Source organism: Manis javanica, chromosome 8 (genome assembly GCF_040802235.1).
Source record: "Manis javanica isolate MJ-LG chromosome 8, MJ_LKY, whole genome shotgun sequence".
NCBI lineage: Eukaryota > Metazoa > Chordata > Mammalia > Pholidota > Manidae > Manis > Manis javanica.
In genome coordinates, this window is record NC_133163.1 from 33,701,174 (window position 1) to 33,716,768 (window position 15,595).

General features: G+C 36.9%; 1 protein-coding gene across 15 annotated transcripts in view; it reads right to left on the reverse strand.

The window, feature by feature from the left end:
- Window positions 1–15,595, reverse strand: part of GPHN (gephyrin) — a 710,040-nt gene that overhangs the window by 115,655 nt on the left and 578,790 nt on the right. For all 15 annotated transcript variants that reach the window (XM_037005467.2, XM_037005787.2, XM_037005423.2 and 12 more), the window contains one exon: window positions 5,656–5,793. In XM_037005467.2, coding sequence (XP_036861362.1) covers window positions 5,656–5,793 — 138 coding nt within the window. The remainder of the gene's footprint in view (window positions 1–5,655; window positions 5,794–15,595) is intronic.

A 15,595-nucleotide genomic window follows, 5' to 3' on the forward strand; every position in this document is an offset into this window, starting at 1 on the left:
TTCTTTGCATAATCTATTTCTAGTTTCATACCTTTGTGGTCTGAGAAGCTGGTTGGTACAATTCAAGCTTTTTGAATTTACTGAGGCTCTTTTTGTGGCCTAGTATATGATCTATTCTGGAAAATGTTCCATGTGCATTTGAGAAGAATGTGTGTCCTGCTGCTTTTGGGTGCAGAGTTCTGTACATGTCTGTTAGGTCCATGTGTTCTAATGTGTTGTTCAGTGCCTCTGTGTCCTTACTTATTTTCTGTCTGGTTGATCTGTCCTTTGGAGTGAGTCAAGTGTTGAAGTCTCCTAGAATGAATGCATTGCATTCTATTTCCCCTTTTAGATCTGTTAGTATTTGTTTCACATATGTAGGTGTTCCTGTGTTGGAAGCATAGATATTTATAATGGTTATATCCTCTTGTTGGATTGGCCCCTTTATCATTATATAATGTCCTTCTTTGTCTCTTGTAACTGTCTTTGTTTTAAAGTCTATTTTGTCTGACAAGTACTGCAACACCTGCTTTTTTCTCCCTATTAGTTGCATGAAACATCCTTTTCCATCCCTTCACTTTTAGTCTGTGTAGGTCTTTGGATTTAAAGTGAGTCTCTTGCAGGCACTATATAGGTGGGTCTTCTTGTTTTATCCATTCAGGACTGTATGTCTTTGATTGGTGCATTCGGACCATTTACGTTTAGGATGATTATTGATAGGTATGTACTTACTGCCATTGCAGGCTTTAGATTCATGGTTACCAAAGGTTCTAGGGTAACTTCCTTACTATCTAAGAGTTTAACTTAACTCACTTAATATGCTACTACAAAAATCTAAAGATTTTTTTTCTCCTTTTTTTACTCCTCCATTCTTTAAATATTAGTATCATATTCTGTACTCTTTGTCCATCCCTTTTTATTACCTCTGGTGACCACTATTTAACCTTAGCAACACTTCCATCTATAGCAGTATACTATACACTGTATATCCAGTGTATCCAGATACACTGTACAGCTTTTGCTTATCTTGAAATTGTTTAATCCCTCCTTTAAATTTAAATGATAATTTTGCTGGATAGAGTATTCTTGGTTTGAGGCCCTTCTGCTTTATTGTACTAAATATATCATGCCACTCCCTTCTGACCTGTAAGGTTTCTGCTGAGAAGTCTGATGATAGCCTGATGGACTTTCCTTTGTATGTGATATTTTTTCTCTCTCTGTCTGCTTTTAATACTCTGTCCTTATCCTTGATCTTTGCCATTTTAATTATTATGTGTCTTGGTGTTGTCCTCCTTGAGTCCCTTGTGTTGGGAGATATGTGGCCCTCCATGGCCTGAGAGACTATGTCCTTCCTCAGACTGGGGAAGTTTTCAGCAATTACTTCCTCAAAGACACTTTCTATCCCTTTTTCTCTCTCTCCTTCTTCTGGTACCCCTATAATACGAATATTGTTCTGTTTGGGTTGGTCACACAGTTCTCTCAGTATTCTTCCATTCTTAGAGATCCTTTTTTCTCTGTGCCTCAGGTTCTTTGTATTCCTCTTCTCTAATTTCTATTTCATTTATTGACTCCTCCACAGTATCTAATCTGGTACTAATTTTTAGTACCATCCTTTGTGTTCCACAGTGATTGGATTACCATCCTAAATTTGCTCCTGAGAGCTTGGATTTGTTTCTGTATCCCCAGGAACATGTTTATGATTTTTATTTTGAAATCTCTTTCATGAAGATTTATTAGTTCAGTCTCATTTGAACCCTTTTCTGGTGTTGAGATTTTGCTTTCAACCAGGATTCTTTGATATTTTGTATTTGTATGTGGCCCTGTCTTGTGCCCAGAATCTCTATGCTCTGGAGCTACTCAGCCCCTGGAGCGATGTTAAGGGTTGCACGGGAGTGGTGCTGGTGCCTGGGGGAGAAGAGAGCTGTTTCCTGCTTCCCAGCTGCTATGCCTGTCTCCACTGCCTGTACAAGTGGGCCATACACACAGGTGTAAGCCTCTATGCTTTGTGTTTGTAGGCTTTCCTCTGGCTGGTCCGATGACAGAGCAGGGTTTGCTGGTTTGCGAGCCAGGTGTGGCTGGCTGGGAGGAAGGCGCAGTAGGCTACATATCATGGTGGGGGCTTTGGAGCTGCATAGCCAGGCAGAGGGATAGAGTGCCTGAAGATCATGAAAGTTCCCAATGTGCTTAGCAGAGTGTACCTGGACAATTTTGTTTACCTGTCCTTTGTCATGAGCAATAAGCTCTGTGTAGTCCTTGCCCCTTTAACAGCTTTCTCGCTTTTAGGAAGTCTCTCAGAGTTCCTGCCCAGATCAGTTGGATAGGGATCCCTGTTTTCCACATGTAGCTGGAATCTCTGTCTCTCCAGGTATTCTGCCTGTCTTAGCTTTCCAACCCCACTGATCACCAGAGCACCATGCCATGTAGGTGCATGCTCCTAGAGCAGATCTCCAGGGCTAGGTGTTCAGCAGTCCCAGGCCTCCACTCCCATCCCATTCTGTTTCTCTTCCTCCTGCTGGTGAGCTGGGTTGGGGGAAGGCTTGGGTCCTGCTGGGTCACAGCTTTGGTATGTTACCCTGTTTCATGATGTCTGTTCTTTTTTCCAGGTGTATACAGTCTGTCACAGCCTTCTTTCCTGTTGCTCTTTCAGGCTTAGTTGTATTAATTATATTTTTGTATTACATGTGGTTTTAGGAGGATGTCTCTGTCTCACCTCTCACGCCACCATCTTTAATCCCGTGTAAGTGTAACTTTTATATGCATTTGGAAAACAAATTTTAAGACCTAAACTAACATGATAGCAGTGGGGAGGACACATAAGCGATGGATTCAAGAGGATGTATAAGAAACACATATTGTAGATGTACAGAAAATGAGTATTGGTTATGTTAAATTTACTAGGAGGTATACATTTGGTGTATGAGTTTGGAGCTCAGGTAGTCTGGGCATTGATACAGATTTAGGAATCACTTAGTAAGTGGTATTAGAAATCACTGGCATGCATGAGGTTACCGAAGTGAATGTATAAGATACGAAAAAGGCCAAAGGGAAAAACTCTAAAGAAAGTTCATATTCAAGGAATTGAGAAAGGAAGGCAAGCCTAAAAAGAGCCAATAAGGAGACAATTATCGTATTATTTACCTGTCTCTTTGCTTCACTACACAGTGAGATCCATGGGCAGGAGTATGTTCTATTTATTTTTATATAGCCAGAACTTAACATAGCACCTGACATTAGGAGATGTTTAATAAATATTTGTTGAACAGACTGAATTATATTTCTATATATGGTGTTTTCTTAACACCTAACTAAGGGGTTTAATTACAGTACTCCTTTGCATTACAGATTGAGTTTGATCCAACTCAGGCTGAATGCAAACCTCAGTATTATTTTTCATCATCATGGGTGGAGACACTTGACAAGGAGGTTAATCATCCATAAAGAGTTTGCTTACTTGTGATAAGTGATTTGATTAACAAATGAAGGGCCAAAAGCACATGATTCATTTGATAGCATTCTTTTTCTTCTAAAGGAAAAATAGAAATGACCATTTTGAATAGTTTTTTCCTTAAAAGGGCTGGAATTTCAATTGTGATTTGTCATACAAAAAGAGATTTTCCTAAATTAAGTACTGATGTTAAGGGAAAATCCCTTGAGATTACAAAAGACCAGGGATTGTTAATTTATTTTTAAAATAGGTAAAGTATTATTTACATTTTTTTCCAGCTTCTGTTTATAGTCACACTTTTTGAAAATGTATGGTGTTGACTGATATAAAAAAACCTGACTATGCATTTAAAAAAAAGATTAAGGTATTATTGATATATACTCCTATTTTGTGAGGTCTGCTCTGTTCTCCAGGTATGTGCACTCTGGCACAGGCTTCTTTACTGTTGTTCTTTTAGGATTAGTTGTATTGACTATATTTTTGTATTATGTGTGGTTTTGAGAGGAGTTCTCTGTCTCACCTTTCACGCCACCATCTTTAATCTCGGAATCTCCTCTGCATTTAATAATAGAAAGAAATCTATTTCACTAAAATTGATTTCTGAGGTCAAATAGTTATTCATTCCTGACTAATTCCTCACTCTAGTCAGTTTTCTAATGTTCATTTTCTTTGATGAAGAGTAAAACAAAAGGAAAAGGAAAGGTTGAAGCCTAATGATATACATATCTAAAAGGAGGCAAATCAAAGATGCAGGATATGTGTAAACTACATAAAAGCAACTCTTTTCTAAGTAGACTCAGGGAACAAACAGCTAGATTTTAGCATTTAATACTTTACTAGTTTTAGGCCTTTAAACTTTAACAGTTTTTTCCTGTTATCTACCATGTTATTTTTTCTTCCTTTTTAAAACTGAAGTATAGTTGATACACATTATATTGCTTCAATTATACAACACAGTGGCTCAACAGTTACATATTATTAAATCCTCACCCCAATTAGTGTAGTTACTGTCAACACAGAAAGATGTTACAGAACCATAGGCTATATTCTCCATGCTGCCCTACCATCCCTGTGACCAATTTATATAATGATCAAGATTTTTGTGCCCTTTTATGCCCCTCTCCTTTCCCATCTACCTATTCCAACCCTTCCTCCATGGTAACCACCAGGCACTTCTCAGTGTCTATGAGTCTACTGCTGTTTTATTCCTTTGTTTTGCTTTGTTTTTATATTCCACAAATAAGTGAAATCACATGGTATTTGTCTTTCTCCTCCTGGCTTATTTCACTGAGCATAATACCCTTTAGGTCCATCTTGTTGTTGGAAATGGCAGGATTTCTTTCTTTTTTATTTCCTAACATTATATGTTATATTCTAATACTGGAAAAAGAGTATTGTCATGTAGTAAAGAATGTTAGTCTTGTATCTTAATCCTATTTCTTTTTCCGCTGTTCTGTTTGCTTGTAGAAAAATTAGGGCATTTGTATAGATGTTCCCTAATGTTCACTGAAGTTTGAATATTTTATGATATATGAATAAAGTCCTTTCTTTGTAAAATCAACCTTTTTGTGTTGTTTTTATCTACATAACAAAAACAATTAAGAAACTATATACAACTTCTATGCTGAATTTTTGGAAATAGAAGTAGTTGATTAAAAACTGATAACACTGGGGAACATTACCTTTTCACTGTCTTTCAACAACCCAGTTTCAAAGTGCTACTAAACTAAGAGCAGAAAATAAGAAAATAGATGAAGCAGAAAAACTGAGGTCAGACTTGCTGCTCAGTGATCCATGGATAAATTAAGACCATTTTTAGATTTTACATTTAAAAATATGTTTTCCACAAAGGAAAACATGATTATGAGACACACTAGTTACATCCCATTTCTGGCAGATAGGATAGCAGGCAGACTCAATTAACTATCTTCTTCACTCAGTACTGAGAGCCCTCTCTTCAGTTTAGTGTATCGGTATTTTGATGGATGGAAGAAACACAGTTGATTTTTTATTTTTTTTAAATGAAATGGGGACTTTATGGGTGCTTGACTCTACATACTGGTAAAACTGATCTTAGAGTTTAGTAGAAGTAAGAAGCAAAAAGGATGGTGATAGTAATTGTGATAATGGTTAATAACCTTTCTCCTTCAGGAAAACTATTTACATAATGTTATAGGAATCTTACTTGGAAAAAAATGAAGAGAAAATGTGATGGGTGAATATAATAGTACCTCGGTAGTTGATGATTTCTGTCCCAAGCACCGGAGTCATCTCGAGGACTGTGATAAAGGCTTTGTCCATAGATGTTAGAGGAAAAGGAGACATGCGGTGTCTTCTAGCCACCTTGGTGATATCGACAGCACTGTGACCTAAACAGAAAGATAAGAAACTAACAGTGATTTTGAACTATAGATTAAAAAATGGGAATGACTTATAAATACCAACAACTCTCAACTTCATATGTCTACAAATGAAGATTACAAGGTGAGGTTACAAGATTACAACCTGCTTCCAAAATACAGATTGCTTGCAAATTAAAGACTGCTTTGGTGGAATATTAAAGCAAGTTAGCAATGTTATATGATGTGACAAAACATGGTGAAAGTTAATGATGATATTGACTAATTCTTTTTGAGTGCTTATTATGTGTCATGGCACTGTCCTAATTAATCTTCATAACAACTTTATACATCATTATTAACCTTATTTATAGATGAAGAGAGAGGTTTACTTATCTTGGCCTAAATCACAGAGGTAGTAAAAGAAGAATCAGGATTCAAACTCTGGCTTTAGAATCCATGTCCATAACCAATATACTAAACTTTAAATGATTAATAAGCTAGTTGTAAAATGAAAGACTGAAACTTGAATTTATTTATTATTTCATAAGAAATACTCTTTCCTCTGAAAAAAAGTCATAGAAAAGGATGATTATTTAGCTACACACTCACCTTACCTAAGTTCCATGCCATTAATATCACCCATATACTCAACTCCTATTTTTCTATCTCCAATCCTAACTTTTACATTCAATTCTAGATTTGTATGTTATCCAAATATCTAGTGGATAAGAATATATATCTCCAAACTTGCAAATCATCCAACATGCACTTGAACGTCTAACAGGCAATTCAAACCTAGCATGTCTAAAATCAAACTCTTGATTCCCTACCCTCCTTTCCTACCCACACGATTATCTTACTCTTTTGCAATTCCATCTCAGTAAACAACAACTCCATTCTTTCAGTTATTAAATCAATACCTTGGAGACATCCTTGAGTCTTCTCTGTATCAGAACCTTTTCTAAAATATCTTTGAAATATCCCTAGAATCTGGTCACTAACTTACCATCTTCACAACCACCACATTAGCTGGAACCATCATTTCTTTCCTGGGAAACTGAATAGCCTCCTAACTGGTCTCCTTGCTTCTGTCCTTGCTCCACTACAATTCATTCTCCACACAGTTATAGTGATCCTTCTAAGTTGTATGTTTGATTGTGCTAATCTCTGCTCACAGCCCTCTAATGAATTTCCATTTCACTCAGAGTAGAATTTTTGTTATGGACTATAAATTATGGCCCCCACTGTTCTCATCTCTTATCATTTCCGCCCTTGATCACAAGTTCCTTGCTTATTCTCAAGTATGACAAATACATCTCTCTTCAGGGTCTTTGTACTTGCTGTTTTTACTCAGACCATTCTTCTTCAGATATTATGACTCTATCCATCCCTCATTTCTTTCAGGCCTTATTAAAATATCATCTCATCAAACATGCGTTTGTTAAATATCCTATATGGAATATTACCTACATCACTTTCTATTCTCCTTACTCTATTCTACTCTTTTTGGTGGCTATATATATATCCCCGTAGCTATAATATATATAACATATCTATTTATAATCATTTGTTTATAGCCTTCTAAGTAGAATGTATGCTCCGTAAGGGCAGAAACTTTGTCTTTTTTTGTTCACTGTTATTATCCTCAATATCTAGAACTGTATCTGGCACATATTAGACAATAAGAAATAAGTATTTATTGAATTAATGAGTCATTTAATGGTAAAAGGGACTTCTTAGAGCACTATACCATTGGGCATAAATAACTTGGCCTTTTCTTTGTAACTTTAAAGGTCTACAGCCCAAAGAGTAAACAGAAAAGGAGTAATTGCAAACACTGTTGCTTGGCTATCCTAACTGATATCCACAACTCCTATGCAGCTAGGAGTGCAAAGTGGCTATAGGTTGATGTAACTATAATATAGTTCTGGCCAGTGAGATGTAGGAAGAAGTCACTGGGGCAGGCTTCCTATTACAGATAAAGAGACAAAACTTTAAGAGTAGAAAGTTTTGCTCTTTTACCTTCTTTCTATTTGGAACATGGCTAGATACTGGGAGGTGCCATGGCCATTTTCAACCATGAGGATGGAAACCCACACAGTAAGTATGAAAACATGAGAAATAAAACAGCCTGGGTCTCTGATAACAATGTTTGGCTGTTTTATTACATATATTAAATTTAGGACTCCTATCCCAACCCCAGCAGCTGCTTTAGATATACCCACTGGTTAATTTAAAGGTACTGTCCCAAAAAGTTTCCATTCTAAGATGAATGACATTGTTTTAAGTACTCAAAGAAAGACATACAAAGATGTTTATGCTTGTGATATGTTTCTCCCATGGGAAATCATAAAATTATAAAATTTTCAAAGCTTGAAGGACTTTAGAGATTATTTAGTGGTAAATATGAATAACATTTTCTACTCAAAATTTAAGTAGGTGAACACTTAAAAAGGAATTATGCATGGTATGATTTCTCATTTGCTAATTATTGAAATGTAAATTTATTTACAACTTTTACCAGAATCCTGGCCTTGTCATTAAATATCTTAAAAACTTATTATCACAACCAGTTTATTAGAGAGAATAACAGAGATAGGTTCTTCTGCTTCTTATTTAGTTTTATATGTCTTAGATCTGATCTCTTCTAAGATATGTTTACTTTATGTACAATTTGTTTTATGTACAAATTATGTACAATTTATAATCTTATAAAAGCTGTCCTTTAAAAATGTTTAGTTTCTGAGGAGAATACTACTTTTTAATAGTCCAGAGTTTATTTATTCATATACTTTGTAACAGAATAGATTATTTTGATACTAGAAAGCTAGTTTGATTATCAGTGATACACATACCCATTCAACAAATACTTACTGAATGCATTTTATGAACCAGGTTTAGTTAGGAACTTGGGATACACAGAATAAGATATACTCTGCCATAAAGAATACTACAGCTTGGCAGAATGCAAAGACATGTAAGTAAAAAAATAAGAGCAGGAGAATATAAACCATCTGACAGTTCTCTAATTATAGATTGGCAGTTCTATTTCTCTCTCTCTTTTTAATTGGAAATTGCAACATGGATGTCTACCAGCCTGGAAAAATATTTCCCATCTTTAAAATAATTTTGTGCCTTGTTTATAGTTTCCTTATGGTACCTTCCACTTCCATCTTATGTTATAGACATTAAAAAATGTGCCTTACCTGCTGCTGTAAACTTCTTGAAAGCAAAGGCTCTATCTTATAAATTAAGTGATATCCTTTACCACTTTTAGAACAGTGCCTTCCTTCTTCTTATAGCAGGTACTGAATAAATAGTTGAGAATGAATTAATAGCAAATCCTTCAGAAGAGTTAAAAGTTGGGAAGGGAAAGACAAAGCACAGCACCTGCTCTGCCCTTTTGCTTCTCTAGCCTTCTGTCACAAAGGGACTGCTTCACTGGGTAAATAATACCAACTTTGATGCTAATGGCTAACACTGTTCCCTGGCTAATATTTACATGTTCTCACAAGGGCCTTCTGGAGAGATAACAAATTAACTGAAAGGAATGTCTGAAAGGAGGAGTATTTTAAATCTCTGGCACAGTAGCAGTGTGTATGTGTGTATTCTCAACAAATATTTACTGAGCGCCTTCTATGTGCCAAGTGGCTTCTTCTGACTAAAGACTCACCCCAAATCACACAGGAGGAGTATCAGCTATTTTGTCAATAAAGAAGGGTTAATTTGGTCCTGTAGATGTGAGAAAAATGGTATTTGTCACTTACCTTCTACACACTTGAGTAAAATTAATGAAATAGATAATAGCTGTTCTTTTTAAGTAAAAGGAACTACAGCTGATGCTTGAACAATGTATGGGTTAGGGACACTAATCCTCTGTGTAGTAGAAAATCCCTGTATAACTTTTGATTCCCCAAAAACTTAACTACTAATAGTCTACTGTTGACTGGAAGCATTCCTGATAACATAAACAGTCAGTCAACACATATTTTGCATATTGTATGTACTAAATATTGTGTTACAATAAAATAAGCTAGAGAAAGGAAAATATTTTTCACATTGTTACAAATCGCCAAAAATTTTTTCAATATTATTTACTGATAAAAATACAAGTAAAAATGGACCTGCACAGTTCAAACCCATGTTGGTCAAGGGTCAGTGCTACTAAATATTAATATACCTAGTTCTGTTGTATCCCATACTACATGTAGGATGACTATGTATCCATATAACATTCCACTTAATAAAAGATTATAGCTAAAATAAGTTTGAAAGCCATTGCTCTAAATGATTCAGTACTCTCATTTTCAAATCAAAAGTGGACAAACATGCTCCCAGGACAGCACCAGGGACACACAGATGTGCACCAGCAGTGGAGGCTGAGGATGCACAGTGCCCACATGTACAGCTCAAAGGTTCTTAAACAGGCCTTGCAAGGGCTGGCATGGGGTGGCCCATTTTTAGAGGGCATACATTTCCAAAGAAAATCTGGTAAGCAAATAGTTATGTCTCTTTTTTTGTTTTGTTTCCATTTTTTAAAGAAACACAATTTCAACAATTTTCTGATGTTGACATCAGTGATTTACAAGAAGTTTCAAGATGAAAGCTGATTACCTCTGATTTCATTTATTTTGCAGATTAAACCCCAAAGCACTTCTAACTGCTCTAGGCTATTAAGAGAACTCAATTAAACAGAAAAAAGGGGAAAAAGGGTCAAGAAACATTCTCCCCCACATCCTAACCCTCTTCTTGATTCTGAGCCTGGCACAGAAATATGGTAGAAGAGAAAAAAATATGCACTTTTGTCTCTGAAAGGCCAGATAGTTTACAGGCTAGCAGCCAGTTTTCACTGAGTGATCCACAAAATCCATTTAGACAGAAGTAGGAAAGGAGGGAAAGAATAATTTTTTAAAAAGAAAAAGGCTTTTATAATGAAAAGAAGTTGGGGTTTTGGATAGACAAAATATTCACAATTTGACAGAAAATTTTGATAGAATTTTTCCTATAAAGCAAAAACAATTTTATGGCCACCAATATTTCTGAAAGCTACCTCACAAATGAATACCAACTATTACAAAGGGAATCTGTGAGGGCATCAGCTCTATTCAACTCACGTACACTATAAAATAAGACAAAACTAATGTGAAAATATGTGTCCAAATGAGATTGTATGTTCAGGGGAATATTTATTTTAATTTACAATAGTAAAATTAGCTAGTAATGTATCGCTGTTACTGATAATTTGGACATAGGCTAGTTACTTTCAAAAAATAAACTACAAAGTGCTTTATGATATGGGATCATTATATGGGAGTGTGGGCAGGGATGGGAAAAAGAAGTCTAAGACATTCTCTCCACTAGCTATCTGAACTGAGCTAAGAGTAATTGGTTGAATTAGTACAACATCTAAATTCACATCATTTTTCTCCAATGGGCTCACTTTTCTGAAGTAGATTTACAGGATTAAAGCAATTCTAAATTAGACAGAGATGGATTATTTGAAGTTTTTTCCAATAAAGCCTAGATTTCCATAAGAAAACTTGACTCATCTCTTTTATATTTTCTGGGGTATAAATCAAGACATGGGGTTGATTATATGTGAGTTCAGAATCTTTGCAGGTACAATATTCAACATGTTTCCTATCTTCTATGCAGCAGTTAAAATCACAAAAAGGCCATATAAGAAGTCATGGGTGAACAGTATGGGTTCACTCAGGATTACCATTATCAAAGGTATGTTTAAATACTAATGGCAATGTCTATGATGTACAAGGCCTTTAAAGGGACACAGAAAGTACAGATTCCCTTCTGAATAGAGTAACTACAGATCTTTGGTATGTAGCAGTAACCTTATGGCATGGCCATCTTGAAATGGAGCTGTTTATACCAATGAAAGTACTTTTCCCACTTTAAATGCATGCTTATTTGCCAATTCTTAATAAATAATGTTTCATCTTGGCTTGAAAATACATTTTTAAAATTAGAGTAAATGAAGAAAAGATGCTTTTAGATGACAAAACACACTATAAGAGAAACAAGATGTTCACGTAACTTCTTGATTAAAATCAAAACCCCAGGAAGAAATTATTCTTCAAAACAGTCAAAGAGATGGCGGCATGAGTAGGACAGTGGGAATCTCCTCCCCAAAACATATATATTTTTGAAAATACAACAAATACAACTAATCCTAAAAAAGAGACCAAAAGACACAGGACAACAGCCAGACTACATCCACTCATGCGAGAGCCCAGTGCTTGGTGAAAGGGGTAAGATACAAGCCCCAGCCTGGTGGGACTCGAGCACACCTCACCCCAGCTCCCGGCAGGAGGGAGAAGGAGCCCAGGACTGCTAAACACCCAGCCCCAGCCACCCACACCAGAGCGCAGACACAGTGCATGCATGGAGGGCTGGAAACTAGGGAAATAGGGCAGCAAGACCTCTGAGCGGGCTCTGAAGCTGATGCCCCTGTGACAAAGAAAAGCGAGTGCTTTTTGAAAGTCTTAAAGGGACAGGGACACAACAGCTGGACAGAAACAACAAAGGTCACAGTCCAGTGGCTGGAAATTACAGGGAAAACTGGGTGCACTAACCCCTGGGCAACAGCTCTGAGACCCCTCATGGAGGTAAACAGCCAAACAACCCCCCTGTCCATTACCCCTCCGGGCGCTGCGAAAGCAGAGAAGCAGCCTAAGGCAAGCCCTGCCCTCAGAAAGGGAGTTTTCTCCATACCGGCCGGGCAAGACACCAAGACCCAGTCTACACGCAATTACCCAACACAAGCCACTAGGGGACGCAGTTGTCCCAGTAAAGAAAGGCCAGTAGCAAGTGAAAAGTTTGGCCCTCCCAGCTGACAGTCAATAGCACCTGTGAACATGAAAAGGCAAAAAAATATGATCCAGACAAGACTAACCCAGACAGCTTTGGCATCTGCTACATCTTCCCCTGAGAAGGAACCTGGGAAGATAGATTTAACCAGTCTTCCTGAAAATAGAATTCAAAACGAAAGTCATAACCGTGCTGATGGACTTGCAGAGAAATATGCAAGAACTAAGGAAGGAGCATACAGAAATAAAACAAGCTCTGGAAGGACTTCAAAACAGAATGGATGAGATGCAAGAGACCACTAATGGACTAGAAAACAGAAAACAGGAACGCAGAGAAGCTGATGCAGAGAGAGATAAAAGGATCTCCAGGAATGAAAGAATCCTAAGAGAGCTGAGTGGCCAATCGAAAAGGAACAATATACGCATTATAGGGGTACCAGAAGAAGAAGAGAGAGAAAAAGGGATAGAAAGTGTCTTTGAAGAAATAATTGCCGAAAACTTCCCCAAACTAGGGGAAGAAATGGCCTCTCAGACTACAGAGGTACACAGAACTCCCATGACAAGGGATCCAAGGAGGGCAACACCAAGACACATAATAATTAAAATGGCAAAGATCAAAGACAAGTACAAAGTATTAAAGGCAGCCAGAGAGAAAAAAAAGGTTACCTACAAAGGAAAACCCATCAGGCTATCATCAGACTTCTCAACAGAAACCCTACAGGCCAGAAGAGAATGGCATGATATACTTAATGCAATGAAACAGAAGGGCCTCGAATCAAGACTACTGTATCCAGCATGAATATCATTTAAATATGAAGGAGGGATTAAACAATTCCCAGACAAGCAAAAGTTGAGGGAATTTGCCTCCCACAAACCACCTCTACAGGGCATCCTACAGGAACTGCTCTAGATGGGAGCACTCCTAAAAAGAGCACAGAACAGAACACCCAACATATGAAGAAGGGAGGAGGAGGAATAAGAAGGGAGAGAAATAAAGAATCATCAGACCACGTTTATAATAGCTCAACAAGTGAGTTAAGTTAGGCAGTAAGATAGGAAAGAAGCTAACCCTGAACCTTTGGTAACCACAAACTTAAAGCCTGCAATGGCAATAAGTTCATACCTCTCAATAATCACCCTAAATGTAAATGGACTGAATGCACCAATCAAAAGACACAGAGTAATAGAATGGATAAAAAAGCAAGATCCATCCATATGCTGCTTACAAGAGACTCACCTCAAACCCAAAGACATGCACAGACTTAAAGTCAAGGGATGGAAAAAGATATTTCAGAGAGAAGAAAGCAGGTGTTGCAATTCTGATATCAGACAAAACAGACTTCAAAATAAAGAATGTAACAAAAGACAAAGAAAGAAATTACATAATGATAAAGGGCTCAGTCCAACAAGAGGATATAACCATTATAAATATATATGCACCGAATACAGGAGCACCAACATACCTGAAACAAATACTAACAGAACTAAAGGAGGAAACAGAATGCAATGCATTCATTCTAGGAGACTTCAACACACCACTCATTCCAAAGGACAGATCCACCAGACAGAAAATAAGTAAGGACACAGAGGCACTGAACAACACACTAGAACAGATGGACCTAATAGACATCTACAGAACTCTACATCCAAAAGCAACAGGATACACATTTTTCTCATGTGCACATGGAACATTCTCCAGAATAGACCACATACTAGGCCACAAAAAGAGCCTCAGTAAATTCCAAAAGATTGAAATCCTACCAACCAACTTTTCAGACCACAAAGGCATAAAACTAGAAATAAACTGTACAAAGAAAGCAAAAAGGCTCACAAACACATGGAGGCTTAACAACACGCTCCTAAATAATCAATGGATTAGTGACCAAATCAAAATGGAGATCCAGCAATATATGGAAACAAACGACAACAACAACACTAAGCCCCAACTACTGTGGGACAGAGCAAAAGCAGTCTTAAGAGGAAAGTATATAGCAATCCAGGCATATTTAAAAAAGGAAGAACAATCCCAAATAAATGGTCTAATGTCACAATTATCGAAACTGGAAAAGAAGAACAAATGAGGCCTAAGGTCAGCAGAAGGAGGGACATAATAAAGATCAGAGAAGAAATAAATAAAATTGAGAAGAATAAAACAATAGCAAAAATCAATGAAACCAAGAGCTGATTTTTCGAGAAAATAAACAAAATAGATAAGCCTCTAGCAAGACTTATTAAGAGGAAAAGAGAGTCAACACAAATCAACAGTATCAGAAACGAGAAAGGAAAAATCACGACGGACCCCACAGAAATAAAAAGAATTTTTAGTGACTACTATGAAAACCTATATGCTAACAAGCTGGGAAAAATAGGAGAAATGGACAACTTCCTAGAAAAATACAACCTTCCAAGACTGACCCAGAAAGAAACAGAAAATCTAAACAGACCAATTACCAGCAACGAAATTGAAGCAGTAATCAAAAAACTACCAAAGAACAAAACGCCCGGGCCAGATGGATTCACCTCGGAATTTTATCAGACATACAGGGAAGACATAATACCCATTCTCCTTAAAGTTTTCCAAAAAATAGAAGAGGAGGGGACACTCCCAAACTCATTCTATGAAGCTAACATCACCCTAATACCAAAACCAGGCAAAGACCCCACCAAAAAGAAAACTACAGACCAATATCCCTGAAGAACGTAGATGCAAAAATACTCAACAAAATATTAGCAAACTGAATTCAAAAATACATCAAAAGGATTGTACACCATGACCAAGTGGGATTCATCCCAGGGATGCAAGGATGGTACAACATTCGATAGTCCATCAACATCATCCACCACATCAACAAAAAGAAAGACAAAAACCACATGATCATCTCCATAGATGCTGAAAAAGCATTTGACAAAGTTCAACATCCATTCATGATAAAAACTCTCAGCAAAATGGGAATAGAGGGCAAGTACCTCAACATAATAAAGGCCATCTGTGATAAACCCACCGC